Raw genomic sequence first — 16,983 nt, 5'->3', positions numbered from 1 at the left:
CTGCCCTCCCCCACTTTATTTGTAAGAAAGCAGATGGTGGGGGAAACCTGCGTAAGAGAGGCAGGGGGCACAGGCGCGGGGGGGGCAGTTTTTGCCCCCTTGGATGCCCCTGAGTGCCAGTTGCTGGAAGCACAAGGGCAGAGGCTGCTGCTGCTGTTTGTGGGCCCCTTTCCAGGGGGATGCCTTGTTGGCCCTGGGGGCAGCAGGGCACTGGACCCCCTCGGCCTGACGCGGCTGCTTCCGGGCTCCCTCTCCCTCTCTTCCAGCCGCCCACATTGGCGTTGGCATCAGCGGCCAGGAGGGGATGCAGGCCGTGCTGTCCAGCGACTTCTCCTTTGCGCAGTTCCGCTACTTGCAGCGGCTGCTGCTGGTCCACGGACGCTGGTCCTACATCCGCATGTGCAAGTTCCTGGCCTACTTCTTCTACAAGAACTTCGCCTTCACGCTGGTCCACTTCTGGTACGGCTTCTTCTCCGGATTCTCCGCACAGGTGAGTTCCGTCGGCACGCGGCGGCCGTTCTGGCAGGCCTCTGCTGCTCTCTGCTGACCGCCCCTTAAAATTGCCGGGAATTGCCAACGTTTCCTCTGACAGGAGCAAGCAAGAACTGAGAACCCCAGTACCTCTCCTGAGAGCGGAGCTACTCAGTTAATTTATGTTTTTTTAAAAAAATCTAAAAAATTATATATTGCTTGATTGCCATTAAAAAAACAAAACACCTCCAAGCAGTTTGTGCTTGACTGCCAGGCTTTGCTGGATCTGTGCAGCCCCAAATACAGACTCTGAGCCTGCACAGAGCACCCCTTAGGATCTTCTGGAGCTGGGCAATGCCTCGTTGGGCTCCCCACCCTCCAGGCACCTGCGCTCTGGGGGTGCTGGGCCCCACCTTCCCTGCCCTTCTTTCTGACTGCTGCCCTCCTTGCATGTTCACACTGGCTCCTTCCGTGTCTGGCCAGCTGGTCTTTCCTCTGCCTTTTGCTTTTTGTTCTCTCCATCTTCTCTGAGATTTTCACTCCCTCATTCATTTTTGCATTTCACTTGTTGCCAGGTAGGGGTCTTTTGCAGGAGGGGACAGTTCAGGAAGGGCGGAGGAAGCTTCCTGCCTTGGATAATAATAATAATAATAATAATAATAATAATAATAATAATAATAAATGATATTTATGCCCCACCCTCCCCGGCCAGAGCCGGGCTCAGGGCGGCTAACACCAATAAAATCACAGTAAAAACATAATAGGTGGGAAGGGATGGGGAAAACCCAATTTAAAATACAGGTTAAAATGCAATTTAAAATGCAGCCTCATTTTAAAAGTAGCCGATAGATCAAGACCTTAAGAGAGGGATACATAAGGGTCAGACTGAGTCCAGACCAAAGACCAATCTTACCACCTTGCGACCTGAGACCTCCCAAATGTTGTCATATCACTGTGGAGCTGGAAGGGACATCAAGGGTCATCTGTTCCACCCCCCCCCCCCCGCAATGCAGGGTGCTCACAACCATTCTTTGCAGGCGCCAAGGGATCGAGATCACCCCTGGGACTTTGCACAGAGCTTTGTTCACGGGGAGCAGGTGGGCGCAGGAGAGGGGCTCCTGCAGTCCTGGGGTTCAGTGACACCAGAGGGCTCCTTCCCTTTCCAAAGGTCTCCTGCCAACTTGCAGCACCTTGCTTTAGCTGTGATCCCTTCACGGCACGGGGTCAGGCCAGACGGCCTTTGGGATCCCTTCCAGCTCTACAGTTCTATGATCCTTAATATTGTTGTGAATTGAGGGGCTCCACGCGCACGATGTCCTGAGGACCTCCCTGTTTTGGGGCTCCTCTATCTGTGGGGGTAGTGAGTCCGAGAGCAAGCTTGCCAAAGCAGTCCCCAACCAGTTTCTGTGGTTGCACGCAGCACCTCAAGACGCAACTCCAGGACTAAGGCTGATTTGTCACTGACACCGACACCACCCCACCCAAAAAAATTCACAACAATATTTTCACCTCTGTCCTGGCTGACAGAGGAGGCCATTTCCAGACACCCCCTCCCCAATTCACTGCTGAGCGGAGATTTCCACCTGGTTCTCCCCACTGAAAGGGATGCGGGTGGCGCTGTGGTCAACCACTGAGCCTCTTGGGCTTGCCGATCAGAAGGTCGGCAGTTCGAATCCCCATGACGGGGTGAGCTCCCGTTGCTCGGTCCCTGCTCCTGCCAACCTAGCAGTTCGAAAGCATGTCAAAGTGCAAGTAGATAAATAGGTACCACTCTGGCGGGAAGGTAAACGGCGTTTCCGTGCGCTCCTCTGGTTCGCCAGAAGCGACTTAGTCATGCTGGCCACATGACCCGGAAGCTGTACGGGGGCTCCCTCGGCCAGTAAAGCGAGATGAGCGCCGCAACCCCAGAGTCAGCCACGACTGGACCTAACGGTCAGGGGTCCCTTTACCTTTTACCTCCCCACTGAGATACTCACCTTAGACCATGCCCTGTGGGCTCCTTATTTCTGCCCCTGTCTTTCGACCACAGATTTACACCCTTGGCTTCCCAGCAGCTGCCTGGGCCTTGTTCTCCTCTCTTGCTAGCCCTGCCTTGGGACACCCACCCACTTGCACCTGAAGCCACCTGGCACACCCTTGGGCCCAAGGGCCCTGGGACTGCGCCTCTGCTGCTGCTCTGCGTGGGGCTTTTCTCATTTCCTCCCTCTCTTGGTCTCTGCAGACGGTGTATGACGAATGGTTCATCACTCTTTACAACATGGTGTACACCTCCTTACCTGTCCTGGGAATGAGCCTCTTTGACCAGGTACGGCTCCCTGATTTGTTTGCTGCCCTCTTCGTTCGGTCAGGAGTTTGCCCCACAACTGGGAGCAGAGGGCTGTGTTTCTGGCCCCAGCCCTGCCATCGGGGTGACTGCCTGGGGGCTGCCCTGGGGTCTGGCTGCCCCTCCAACACACAGGCTCTCACCCTGTGTTTAGCACACACACACACACAGCTCAGGTAGACAGGCATGCGCAGGTGGGCACCGGCATGCTCAGCCCAGGAGTGTGCGCTGGGTTCCTCCCTGTCACTGGGCTGGGCTGGGAGGGGAGGAAAGCATTTTCCACATGGGGAGTATCCAGGGTTGGAAGCCTAGAGGTCCAGGCTCAGACCAGCGGGTGGAAGCAATTTTCGCTGAGGCTTCTTGGTGAAGGATGACAGGGGAAGGACCCCTTAGTGCGGGGCAGGGAAGGGAAGATCATCTGAGGTGGGACAAGGGGGGAAGCAAGAGATGCTCTCGGGCGAGAGTCAAGATGGTCCTCCCATTTCTGTGTGATACAAGGCTTAAGGTCCACCTTGCATTCTTCTTCTTGCTCTTCCTGGGGTTTTTGGGATTACAGTCATACCTCTACCTACGTATCCCTCTGGATACAGAATCTTCGGGTTACGGCCACAGCAAACCCGGAAGTGTGTATGCATGCGCAGAAGCGCTAAATCGCGCCGTATGCATGCGCAGAAGCACACCTCTATTTAAGTAATTTTCAGGGTGCAAACGGACCCTGGAACGAATTAAGTTTGTATCCAGAGGGTCCACTGTAGTCTGTTTTTTATTGTACTGTATTATGAGAAGCTTTAATAAAATCTTATACAGTGCTACCTTGGGATGCGAACTAGATCCGTTCTGGAGCCCCGTTCGCATCCCGAACAGAACGTAAGACACAACAGCACATCTGCGCGTGCGCGTGACGTCATTTTTACTGTCTGCACATGCGTGAGCGGCGAAACCCGGAAGTAACGCACTCAACCTGAAGCGTATTTATCCCGAGGTATGACTGTATATAAAACCAGAAACTTAGAAGAACATTCCTAAGTGAAAGAGCAGGGGAGCAGACTGTCAGTTGGGAATAACTGGTGGGTCAGAGATGCTGATGTTGCATCTGGAATGGGGCTCTTCTATGGGGCAGGAGGCGATCAAGGTGGCCATCTCTAATCCACGTACAAAACAGCCCGTCACAGCCTTGTGCAGATGGAGGGAAAGGGAAAAGATGTGGGTCTGTATCACAATAGCCCCGAAAGCATTGCAGGGTTCCATATTATTATGGTTTGTCAGGCGGCTCAAGACACTTTGCCACCTGAGGCAAACCACAAAAAGGTGCCCCCTTCCTGCCAGGGAAGAAGGGCTGAGAGAAGATCTATCTCCGGAGCAAGGAGGGGGTGGGATAAAGATCTGCGTCTGAATCTGCTTCTCCTGTGTGTCCTGCCGCCTGAGGCAGTTGCCTCATAGGGGGGCCGGCCCTGCGTGGCTTCAACTTACTTTTGGTTTGAGGGTGAGTGAGTTCTGCCAGTTTGAGCTAAAGGCTTTGCAGAAGTGGTGGGTGTCGAGGGCGGATCTTGCAGGGTGGGTGAGGAGGGGTGAACAGCTGCCTTGCCGGCCATCTCAAAACGCCCCCCTCTCCACTTTCCGCCCCCAGGACGTGGATGACCGGTGGAGCCTGCAATTCCCGCAGCTCTACATGCCTGGCCAGCAGAACCTCTACTTCAACAAGAAGGAGTTTGTCAAGTGCGTCCTCTACAGCGTCTACAGCTCCCTGGTCCTCTTCTTCGTCCCCTACGGGACCCTCTTTGACTCCCTCAGGAGCGACGGGAAGGCCATCGCCGACTACCAGTCCTTCGCACTCATGGCCCAGACCTGCCTGCTCATTGTGGTCTCCGTCCAGGTAAGGAGTCGCCTGCCATGGGCGGCGCTTGTGTGGGGCCCTGGGGCCTCTGCCAGGCCCGTGGGGAGAATGCAGGACTTCCCGTCCTCAGCTGATGCAGCAAAATGACATATTGGGATGGGGAGTGTTATGTACTGAGTTGAATAGGATCCAAAAGGCAGCAGTCTGATTGGTCCTAGAACAATAGGGTCCAGGATGCAGCAGCCTGATTGGTCCACAGGAGCCACCCAATCCAGCTTCAGGTAGAAGGGAATCTGCAACCTGATTGGCCTACAGGTGAATCCCAGAATTAGCCAATCACAGGGGGCCCATTGTGTAAATAACGTATATAAAGCAGACATTCTGGGGGAACTTCCATTCCTCCTCACCACTATGAGCTGAATAAAAAGCATGAAATCCACTCTCGACTCTGAGGATATTTCAGGGAGTGTTAAAGTGGACCAGAATTTATTCTGGTCTGATAATAATAATAATAATAATAATAATAATAATAATAATAATATATTTATACCCCGCCCATCTGGCTTGGTTTCCCCAGCCACTCTGGGCGGCTTCCAACAAAACACTAAAATACAATAACCTCTTAAACATTAAAAGCTTCCCTAAACAGGGCTGCCTTCAGATGTCTTCTAAAAGTCTGATAGTTTTTCTTCCCTTTTGACATCTAGTGGGAGGGCATTCCACAGGGCGGGCGCCACCACCGAGAAGGCCCTCTGCCTGGTTCCCTGTAACTTGGCTTCTCGCAGGGAGGGAATCGCCAGAAGGCCCTCGGCGCTGGACCTCAGTGGGGGGGGGGGGTAGGAGCTCACACCCTCAGCAACTTCCAAGTGGTCCATGGGGTGGCAGGAGATATGGGAGCGGGGTTAGGATTTTGCAAATGAATGGCCTTGCCTGGAGTGAGAGAAGCAAGGGTCAATGCCTGTCCCTATTTCTGGGAGGCTGGAGTTCCTTGGGGAGTTTAGGGTGGGATGAAGACCTCTTCAGCGTAGCAGAGAACAGAGGGGAGAAGAGAGAGAGAGAGCAATGGGAAACAGTCAAACAGAACACCTCTGTTTTGGAATGTTTTGGCTTCCGAACGCCAAAAACCCAAGCAAATGCTCCGTTTTCTGAACATTTTTTGGAAGCCAAAAGTCTGATGCAGCTTCCTTTTGAATGCAAGAGGCTCTTGCAGCCAATTAATAATAATATTATTATTATTAATAATAATAATAATATAATAAATTTTATTTATACCCTGCCCTCCCCAGCCAAGACCGGGCTCAGGGCGGCTAACACCAGGTATAAAAACAATTGATTAAAATACAACTTAAGAATAGGATTAAAACACAACATTAAAATGCAGCCTCATTTCAGTAGAAACTCAAATCAAAAACTTTTTGGGGATGAAAACGTCAAATCTTCACCAAGGCCAACTATCCATACTGGTCCTACATGGGCCAGAAAAAAGCCAGGGAAGTCCCCAAATAGGAGTTCCATCACAGAAGGAGAAAGGGAAAAGGAAAGAGGGAGAGGGGATTAGAAGCCATGCCTTGGTTGTTGAACATTTCGGAAGCCGAACGGGCTCCCGGAACGGATTATGTTTGACAACCAAGGTTTGACTGTACAGTGACTCCCCAGGGAAGAAAAGCTGCAGCGCTGGGGACTTTTCAGTTTAGAGAAAAGGCAGGGAAGAGGGGACACGATGGAGGTTTACAAAACGATGCCTGCCGTGGAGGGAAGGGAGGGAGTTTTTCTCCCTCCCTCTCTCTAGAACTATCTGGGCATCCAGGCAAGCTGAAAAGCTGAATGTGGGAAGAAGCACATAGTTCATACAGCACATACTTAAACTTTGGAACTCCCTGCCACTGGGTGTTGTGACGGCTTTAAAAGAGGATTGGACAAATTCATAGAGCAGGAGAGGGCTTTCGAGGGCTCCTAGCCACGAGGCAGCGATGCTTTTGAGAGGGCTGCTTGCCGGTCTCCCCTGTGGGGCATCTGTTTGGCCCCTGAGAGAACTGGCGTCTGGAGGGGCCCCTGGCCTGATCCCGGGTTCTCCTGCTGCTGTCCTCCTTCTCTCACGCTCTCCCTGGCCTCCCTCTTGCAGATGGGCCTGGACACTGCCTACTGGACAGCCGTCAACCAGCTCTTCATCTGGGGCAGCCTGGCCATGTACTTTGCCATCACCTTCACCATGTACAGCGACGGCACCTACCTCATCTTCACCGGCTCCTTCCCCTTCGTCGGTGGGTATCAGGGGGGTCGGCAGGCAGCCCCCCCTTTTGGCTCGTGGGCCGCAGAGCCACCTTCTTCCAGGGACAAGGGCAGGGGGGAGCCAGCCCCTGTTGAATGCTGGCGTCAGCTCCACAGAACGGTCCTTGGGCGTGCAAAGGGGCCCTGGGGAGCCCTGAGCAAAGGCAGCTGGCAGACCAGGGGGTGCCAAGGGCTGCAATCAGGGGCAAAAGTTGGTGGGCACCTGCATTGCGCAGGGTTGGGCTAGATGACCCTCGGGACCCATTTCTAGCTCTGCAGTTCTGTGGTGCTATGATGATGCTCCCTGGGCAACGGTGTCCTTCAGAGGCGAAGGGGCGGAAAGGAAGATGTGGTGGAATAATAATAATAATAATAATAATTATTATTATTATTATTATTATTATTATTATTATTATTTATTATTTATACCTCGCCCATCTGGCTGAGTTTCCCCAGCCACTCTGGGTGGCTCCCAATTGAGTGTTAAATACAATACTGCATTAAATATTAAAAACTTCCCTAAACAGGGCTGCCTTCAGATGTCTTTTAAAGATAATATATCTGCTTATTTCCTTCACATCTGAAGGGAGGGCGTTCCACAGGGTGGGTGCCACCACCAAGAAGGCCCTCTGCCTGGTTCCCTGTAGCTTTGCTTCTCACAATGAGGGAACCGCCAGAAGGCCCTCGGATCTGGACCTCAGTGTCCGGGCTGAATGATGGGGGTGGAGACGCTCCTTCAGATATACTGGGCCTTTGAGGCCACTTAGGGCTTTCAAGGTCAGCACCAACACTTTGACTTGTGCTCGGAAACGTACTGGGAGCCAATGTATGTCTTTCAGGACTGTTGTTATGTGGTCTCGGCAGTCGCTCCCAGTCACCAGTCTAGCTGGATTAATTAGTTTCCAGGTCACCTTCAAAGGTAGCCCCACATAGAGCGCATGGCAGTAGTCCAAGCGGGAGATAACCAGAGCATGCACCACTTTGGCCAGACAGTCTGTGGGCAGGGAAGGTCTCATCCTGCGGACCAGATGGAGCTGGTAGACAGCTGCTCTGGATACAGAATTGACCTGCGCCTCAATGGACAGCGGTGAGTCCAAAATGACTCCCAGGCTGCGCACCTGGTCATTCAGGGGCACAGTGACCCCATTCAGGACCAGGGAATCCCCCACACCCGCCCGCCCCCTGTCCCCCAAAAACAGTACTTCTGTCTTGTCAGGATTCAACCTCAATCTGTTAGCTGCCATCCATCCTCCAACAGCCCCCAGACACTCACACAGGACCTTCACCGCCTTCACTGGTTCTGATTTGAAAGAGAGGTAGAGCTGGGTGTCATCCGCATACTGATCAACACCCAGCCCAAACCCCCTGATGATCTCTCCCACAGAATCATGGAACTGTAGAGCCAACAGGGACCCCCAGGGGTCATCCAGCCCAATCCCTTGCTATTCAGGAATCACAGGCAGGAGGGGCCTCCAGAGCAACAGGACCCTGGAGGCTCCTCATTCCCCCTGGCCCCTGCATGATGATGATGATGATGATGATAATGATAATGATAATGATAATGATAATGATAATAATGTATTAATATCCCGCCCTTCCCCAGCTGAAGCCGGGCTCAGAGCGGCTAACAACAGTAAAATAATTCAGCATTCTAAAACCAATTCATTCTAAAATCAATTCAAATCAGATTAATGGCAACCATTGGGCTGGAGTTCTGTGAGGATTACCAAAGGAGGGGGTCAGACTGTGCCTTGGCCAAAGGCCTGGTGGAACAGCTCTGTCTTGCAGGCCCTGGGGAAAGATGTCATGTCCCACAGGGCCCTAGTCTCTTGTGACAGAGTGTTCCACCAGATCGGGGCCACAGCCGAAAAAGCCCTGTCTCTGGTTGAGGCCAGCCTAACCTCCCTGTGGCCCGGGACCTCCAAGATGTTTCTGTTTGAAGACCATAAGGTCCTCCGTGGGACATACCAGGAGAGGCGGTCCCGTAGGTGCGAGGGTCCTAGGCCGTGAAGGGCTTTAAAGGTCAAAAGCAGCACCTTAAATCTGACCCTGTACTCTACCGGGAGCCAGTGTAGCTGGAAAAGCACTGGGTGAATATGCTCCCATGCCAGAGACCCCGTAAGGAGCCTCGCCGCGGCATTCTGCTCCCGCTGGAATTTCTGGGTCAGTCTCAAGGGCAGCCCCACATAGAGTCCCATGTCCTGAAAGCGACCCTCAACTTGGGAATCAGTTTCTCCGCCAATCGCTGACCCCCCAGGACCTCCAGCCCTGCTTGTTCTGCCCGCTCTGCCCCAGCAGCAGTCTGAGGCGGCTGCATCGCCTGCCCGCTTCTTCTTCTCTCTGCCAGGCTCGGCTCGGAACACCCTGAACCAGCCCAACGTCTGGCTGTCCATCTTCCTCTGCGTCACCCTCTGCGTCCTCCCCGTCGTCGGCTTCCGCTTCCTGAAGGTGCAGCTCAAGCCCACCATCAGCGACCAGGTAAGGCACCCTCCTCCCTGCATGTAGAGGCCACAGGTGCTTCTGGGGGCCAGGCTGCTTGCCTCCAAGCGGTGGGGCGAGGGGGGGCACAAGGAGTTGCCCTCACTTGGCCTCTGCCTGCTTCTGCGATGCTTCCTGCCATCCCAGGGGCCAAGTGACCCCGGCCATCTGCGGCTGAGAGGCGAGTGCGGATTATGGACATGGATTAAGAGGAACTGGGGCAGGAGGAGAGGGCTATTTTTAGAAAGAAGTGGGGGGGGGAGGCGCTGCAGCTCAGGGACTGTGCACCCCCCCCTCCTCCAGTGGGCTGTGGCCAGCTGAAGCCCCCACCACCCTGCTGTGAAAGAAATCTGAAATCTCTAGTCAGGGTGCAGATGAGAGCATGCCTAAACTGGAGTTATCATTGCTGACTTTATTCAATTTATTTCTATATTGTTTTATTTGGGGGGGGAATCTCAAAGTGGTTTAAATGTTAAAACACCAAATAAAACATTATGGAAGCAGATGAAATATAAAATATACATTCAAAGCAACATAACAAACAAAAATAGTACAACGTTGGTTTTAAAGATTTCCAAATAAGACATTCCAAATAAGAAAGCCATGTACAGAATTCACATTTAATGCAGCAAAGCTAGCCAAGGAGCTATTAAGATTGAAAAATACTATTTTGAACATTTCAGACACAAACCAACCAACCAACCAATTCAGAGATGCCTTAAGACCCCGGAAGGTTCCCTTGAGAGCCTAATCTGCCAGAGCAGCCATGCATCTCTGCTGCTTCCTCTCAGCCTGCCAGCCCCAAAGTCTGGTGCCCTGATCTCCATGGCTGCATCTTGGCCCTGCAGGGACCCCTTTCCCTCCCCACTCAGCCCCCAGGTTTTGCTGCAATCTTGAGTTACAGAAACTGCCTTTCCTGGCAGTTAGGAACAGAACATTTCCATTTCTTTTTACGATATTCCTGTTTTAAGCACGGGAATAGTTGCAAGCCCAGATTGTCTTCCCCTTTCACTCCCAGGCTTGTATGAATTCCCTGGGCATCTTTTCTTTAAAAGGGCGAGAACGAGGGAGTCTCCTGAGCAGGGCAGGGTTGGTTGGGGGGGGGGGGCTCCTCACTTGCATAAGTATACGCAGCGTCCGCACAACTTCGCTGACATCAAAATCTGTAGGGAAATCTGGGCCAGGGGGGAAGCCTGTTGCCGGTGACCCATTGGTGCCATGCGGTCAACTCCAGGAGGCTGTGGTTGCTTCGACACCCACATTAAAATCTTTGTGGGTCCTGGGCCCCCTCAAAGTCAACGGGCAAAGTTGCTGCAGGCACCCACAATCTTGGCTGTGAGATGGAGATGGCACCTGTGCATTGGTGATACCTGAAGGGCCCTTTGGCAATCCTCCTTGTTGCTTTCTTGAATTTCTGTCCTCTCCAGGCCGCCCCATCCCCTGCACTCCTGGCAGATAGAAATGAGAAGCTGCTGCGGCTTAATCTGCCACAACTTTTCTGAGGCTTAGGGGAGAAAATAATAATAATAATAATATTTATTTATACCCTGCCCTCCCCGGCCAGAGCCGGGCTCAGGGCAGCTAACACCAATAAAATCACAGTAAAAAAATTATAGGGGGAAAAGAGAGAGGGGGGAAATTTAAAATACAGTTTAGAAAGAGGTCCCTAGAACTGTAGAGTTGGAAGGGACCCCCAGAGGTTCTCTAGCTCAACCCTAAAGCATCTCTGACAGACGGCCTCTGCTTCAAGGCATCCAAGAAGGAGAGGCCACCACCTTCCGAGGGAGCCCCACAACTCCCCTGCTCCCAGCCGACGCTTCCGCCTGCCCTTCCTCCTCCCTCCGCGCAGCTTTTTCTCTCTCTCCTTCCGCCCGCAGGTCTTGCACATGGTGAAGCAGCTTCAGAAGGGGCAGCTGCCTCCGTCCCCCAAGCGGCGCCTGCAGCGCAAGGCCTCCCGCCGCTCCGGCTACGCCTTCTCCCACCAGTACGGCTTTGGGGCCCTCATCACCTCGGGGAGGAACATGCGCCCCTTTGGCGTCACCAGGTCCTTCTCCCCCAACAGCGAGAAGTACAGGCAGAAGTGAGGCGCAGGGGGGGCGAGGGGGCTCCGTGAACCAGGGAGAGGCAGAGCTGATGGGACAGCCTGGGCAAAGGGGGCCCTCTTTTTCTGTGGGCCCCAGGGCCCCAGGGGCCAGACTGTTTGGTCCTGGGGAGCGAGAGAGGAGATGGGGCACCACACAGAGCTCCCTGGAGGAGGAAGGGGGTCCCCAGGGGAGAGAAGGAAGAGGGGACCCCCGTGGCCCCTGCACCACAGCCCTTTCCAGAAGAGAGGCCGGTCCCTTCTCCTCTGCATGGACCCCTGAAGCTCTTCCAGAAGAGGCGGGCCCAATCCGCCCAGAACCACGTAACAGGAGACGACAGTTGCGGAGAGGCCATGGGTGCCGTTTCCAGCGTGGCGACCGGCTGCTCAATGTGGCAGGATGAGGCCTCGGCCCCAGAGGATTCCTGGAAGCAGGAGGCGTGGATTTGGCAAAGCGTGGAGGGGCCCTGCCAGGACGCCCCCAGAGACTCGAGAGCCCCCTCGGCTGGGAGCCTGGATACAGTTTGGGGCGGAGAGTGCCGTCCCACGTGGCTGAATGGGCGAGATGCTGGGGTCTGGGTGGGGCTGGGCTGCCAGCCTGGTCCACTCTTCCCCCTGTGTGGTCATGATGCCCTTCCTCGATTCCAAAGATGGCATGGGGAGTGGCACGGCTGGGGCCCCTCAGTGCTGGCAGTGGGCGACGTCTGCCCCCCATGGGTCTCGGCTATTCTTCCCAAAGCACCTTATCGGGGGGGGGGGGAGAGTGATGCTGCCTGGCCAGGTCAACTTCTCCCACCCCCTAACTTTGGGACTTTGTTGCTGTCCGTGGCATGAAGGCCCCTGGCCACCGGTGGCCCTTGCCCCATGGCAAAGCGGGGCTCATGCTGGGGTGGGTGGCTGATGCTCAGGGAAGAGCAGAACCAGTCCCGGTTGGGTCCCTCTCAGGGCTTCAGATTATGGGGAGGGAGGAGGCCACATTTGCACTGCTCTGGGTGGGAGGGAAATATAGGTGAGGCCGTGGGGCGCCCCACAGACTTTGGTCTTCTGTTTGTACAACCCTTTGTAATAAAACAGCAAATGAAAATGCTCTGCATCTCCCTGTGGTCTTTCAGTGAACGGGGCTCATTGGTTGAAGTGGAGGGGGCAGTAGGGGGCTCTTTGGGGGGGACCCCAGGAGACTCAGCAAAGGGGGCTTTTCCTGCTGGCCAGACCCACAGGGCTTTTGGGGCTTGGTCTGCTCATTCCAAGATGGGCTGAGCCAGCCAGGCTGCAGCATTTGGGCTGGGGGTGTGTGTGTGTTCCATTATGATGGGGCTGGGGGAGAATGAATGGAGGCGCCTCATTGCCTCAGCCATCTTTCCCCTTTGGATTGTTCAGAGGGGGGAGAGCAAGGTGCGTGGAGACCTCTGGAAGATGCCCCCATCCCCTTGGGAGAGAGAGAAAACGGGGGGAGGGCTTGCAAGCTTTCCCAAACGACCCAGAGGCAGCGCTGCCCAATGGTCACAGCAGCATTCCGCCTCCAGTCTGCTCCTCTTCTTTTGACGCAGTCCAGCCTGGTCAATGTGCCAATCCAGACCCTCCACCAGTTTAGGGAAATTGGGGGGGAGTGGTGAAGGGTGTCTGGATTTTTCCCTAATCCAAAGAGAAGACCCCCAATGCAACTCCTGGCCCTCTGCACGTGCTCAGAGGCCCTTTGGCCCTTCTCGCCCTGGCATATGCCCCTCCCAGCTGATCCCCAATCAAAATCAAGCTAAATTTTGTCCGTGGCTGCAGACAGCGGAAGTGAGCTTTGTTCAATGGAATGACCTCTCACTGACATCACAGGTAAGTCAGAAAAAATAAGATATAATACGATGGTCAGCGCCTGGTCCGACAACTCCGTATTGTATTCAATCACTAATTGCAGGCTGAATTTACTTTTCCACGGAGCTTTCAGCTGCCGACCTGCAAGGAGGCTCTTTGGCAACTCTTTTGTTTTGCCAGTTCAAGAAGAGCAGGCAAAAAAACAGTAAAAAGAGGAGAAACCACCAACATGGTAGTCAGAAATGGAGGAAATAATGTGTTCTGGAAATTATTATGAGTTGTATCCAACTACATCTTACTCAGAGAAGGAAGGAATTGTCACGGGGGAGCTGACGGCAAACACGCTCTGGGAAGAGCAGAAGGAAACAAGGCCCACTGCTCAGATTCATGAAATAGACTCCCTCCTCATGAGCTGGGGCTCAGAATGTGTGCCCCCCCCGACTATTTTCTAGGTCTCAGACCCCTCCCTCTGCCCACGGCAAGGCACCAGGCACATTCCTTGGGGTTTCCTGGTTTCCTGTTCTGTTCTGTGGAGTAATCTCCTTGTTCTAGGGGTGGATCTGCACACGGGGGGGGGGGGGAATGCTATAAATAAGTCAGAAATGAAATCATTATTTTTAAAAAGCCCTATGTAAAAATGCTAAAGAAATGTCTTGTGCTCTCTGGCGCCATCTGGCGTTGCATGTTTATAACGCATTCAAATTGCTGAGGTTTTTTTGACTAATGTAGCTGAGTCCTAAGGGTGGGAGGGGGGTCTGGCAGACTGTCCACTCTCAGCTGGTGCTGCCTCTATTCACCCTGATTCCTGTCCTTGCTCAGGCCCTCCAACTCCCAGCTACCAGCATTTCCCAGCTCTCCTCCTCCTCCTCCTCCTCTTCTGGGGTGTGTCCTGCTCCCCCCCCCCCCATGAACCTGGGTCCAGGCTGCCCTCTTCTGCCCTCTTCCTGGGAGCCTCTTGGCCAGACTGTGTCCACTGCTGCTCCTCACCTACCCAATCCCTGGTAGGAATCAAGGAATGGCTAACAAGCCAGGTCTACTAACTTTGGTGGGTCTACTCTGCGTAGGACTAGCACTGAGCACAACCCTATGTTTCCCTCAGTCCTCCACAGTGTCAGGCAGACAGAAAGCGCTCGTTTCCATCAAAAGAGCCACAAAAAAGGCATGGGGGAGTCAAGATGCGAGGGAGACGCCGTTCAATTTAGTCTGTTTCAGTTCTGAGCAGTGAGTTTCTGCTTCTTCATATTCTTCATCAAATGCATCCTGGACTTTTGAAAACGGAAGGTTTGCCCAGATCAAAACAAATTCCTCTACCCTTTCATATGCCATAATCTTAACACTTTTTTCCCATTTCTGGGGAAGAAAAACAAAGGTTTTGCGGAGGGGGGGGCAACAGGGATACCCCCCCCTTATTCAACCCCCCTGTCCCCGAGGCCCTTACATCTCTAATCTGGTTCTCACCTTCCTGGCCCCAAAATGGATGTGGCCCAGTTTGCCCCCTGCAGAGTCCCACGGGGACATCGGCCACATTACTGTCCCCATGCCAGCTGCCACTTGCTGCATGATGGGCCTTTGTTGTCGGGGTCCGGATGGAGTGGAGTTTGGCCCCCATCTTCTCTCTTGGCTGCTCTTTGCAGCATCCCAGGCTGACCAGAGGAAAGGGAGGGAACTGCTGCGTGTGATGCTGGGTGGAGGTCATGGGAGAACTCAGTTTCTGGAGCCCAGAGTTCAAGGAGGACGTTGGTGAATTGGAAAAGGCTCCCCAGAGACGGACAAAGAGGCAGGAAGGGATCAAATCCTGTAATAAGAGGCCGAAGAACTGGATATATTTAGCTGAGAGAAAAGGTTATTTTCAGGCCAAGCAAATAGGCTGCTGACTGTTTTGCAAAGCATTCTTGGAACAGGGCTACGGCTCTTCTCTTCCTCTTCAGAAACTATTGATCAAGGTTAGTTCAATAATCAATGGTTTTGAACTGCGGCCGTGCCAAAAGGGGGCAGCACAAGTAATCAGCAATTGCTGAGGGTCTTGTTGGAGCAGGTGGGATGTGCTGGACTAGAGATCGTAATTTCAAACTGTAATTTTATTGCTTCCCATATTGCTTTCATCTTGCATTTTATTGTATCATGATTTGAATTCCCTAGAACTGAAATTGTGTCACAAGAAATAAAAGAAGCAGTAAAAACCATTATAAATCAGTTAGGATATTCATACAATTTTATATATTGTAATTTATTGTATTTCAATCTGAATTCCATGCAATATATAAGAAATTAAAAGAGCAATTAAAAACAAATGTGAATATGATGGATGTGCCGTCTTCAATCGCGGATCCACAGGCCATAAGAGCTGTTTGACCGTGAAATGGACTTCAGCATAAAAGAAGCGAATGTGTCTGTAGCAGCCAACCTCCTGTGAGGTTTTTAAGCAGAGCTGGGATGGCCACCTATCAGGGATGCTTGAGCTGAGATTCCTGCATTGCAGGGGGGTGGACTAGATGACTCTGGGAGTCCCTTCCAACTCTAGGATTCTGGGATTCTCCTCCCACAGGGAGTTCCCAGGAGCCAGTTCACGGGCCACAAACTAAGGGCCCCTTTAGCCCTCTTGCCGTGCTCTGGAATTAGTTGGCGCATCACTTACTTCATGAGAGAGTTTGACTTCTTGTGTGTCTTCATGCAAAATTAACACCAGGGAGATGGCAGCCCCCTCCCCACTTTGTATCCTCTTTGGTGGGGGGGGGGGTGTCAGCAGCTCATTCTTTTGCCCTAAAATAGTCTTCCTGTCTGGCTCACCCGAAGTCTGGCAGCTCTGCCTGGAGTGTGGGTGGGTTTTAAGAGCCCCCACTTCCAACTGCACCCCCTCATCCGCCCCCCACCCCGTCCTCTTCCCCTGGATTCTGGACATAACTGGTGCCTGGGAGTTTGGGTGGTGCTCATTCTGTGCTGCTATGATACTTGATTCTGATTCTGTGACGTGAGCCTGTTATTCTCCTGGGCATGAGCCAGACTCACCACCAACACGCCTGTTTTTATGTCTTGCCTCTGGCCGCTGCAGCTGTTCCTGAGCATGTCACTTTAAGAACATGCAACTTTTTAATTAGCCGGTCAGCTTCATTGCCGCTGCTTTTTCCACAAGGCCAGAAGCTGATCCAACAGACACTCTTCTTAAAATAGGTTTGTTGGTAACCAACTTTGCATTATGTCTAGCTGTGAATTGGCTGCTATTATTAGCTTTGGATAGTCTCTGTTGATCTTTTGGCACCCCAAATTATGCGTGGGATGAACAGTTTTAGATATGCAGCAGACTCTTTAGGATTTAAAAATTCATTTGGGTGATGCTGGACGCTGCTGCCTCGAGCTATAGAGAGGCGGGGTGAAAATGTTTTGAACTGTTAACTGAGAAATCTGAGGGCTCCCTTGGACAAAAAAACAAGGACACCAGCCAGGAATACCACAGCAAAACAGCAGCCAGGAGGCTTGGTCTTCATTGAAGACTGTCGCGACAGGACTCCCACCAGGTGGAACAAGATGGAAGCCCCGGACAAAAGAGCCCCCAAACTTTTCTGCTAATCCCCATGTTACAACCCCCAAACTACATCGATCATACATCACGAAAGGGGAGGTCTGGTGGCAGTAATCTGAGCATCCTGGACCCTGCCCCATGGTTCCCCCTGCCCTCCACCAAACACCCATCAAGTGAAACAAAAGAGATCTTTACATTTCCCTCTTTCC

General features: G+C 52.9%; 1 protein-coding gene across 1 annotated transcript in view; it reads left to right on the top strand.

The window, feature by feature from the left end:
* Positions 1-12,541, top strand: part of LOC308458625 (phospholipid-transporting ATPase ID-like) — a 75,883-nt gene extending 63,342 nt beyond the window's left edge. The window contains exons 23-28 of the mRNA XM_080973440.1: positions 267-490; positions 2,693-2,776; positions 4,422-4,667; positions 6,751-6,889; positions 9,244-9,374; positions 11,252-12,541. Of these exons, the coding sequence (XP_080829566.1) occupies positions 267-490; positions 2,693-2,776; positions 4,422-4,667; positions 6,751-6,889; positions 9,244-9,374; positions 11,252-11,458 (1,031 nt within the window). The 3' untranslated portion in view covers positions 11,459-12,541. The remainder of the gene's footprint in view (positions 1-266; positions 491-2,692; positions 2,777-4,421; positions 4,668-6,750; positions 6,890-9,243; positions 9,375-11,251) is intronic.
* Positions 12,542-16,983: the final 4,442 nt, after the last annotated feature.

The sequence above is a fragment of the Podarcis pityusensis genome, assembly GCF_964106645.2.
Source record: "Podarcis pityusensis genome assembly, chromosome: 11".
In the NCBI taxonomy this organism is placed as follows: domain Eukaryota; kingdom Metazoa; phylum Chordata; class Lepidosauria; order Squamata; family Lacertidae; genus Podarcis; species Podarcis pityusensis.
This window is presented reverse-complemented; position numbering and strand designations above follow the sequence as displayed.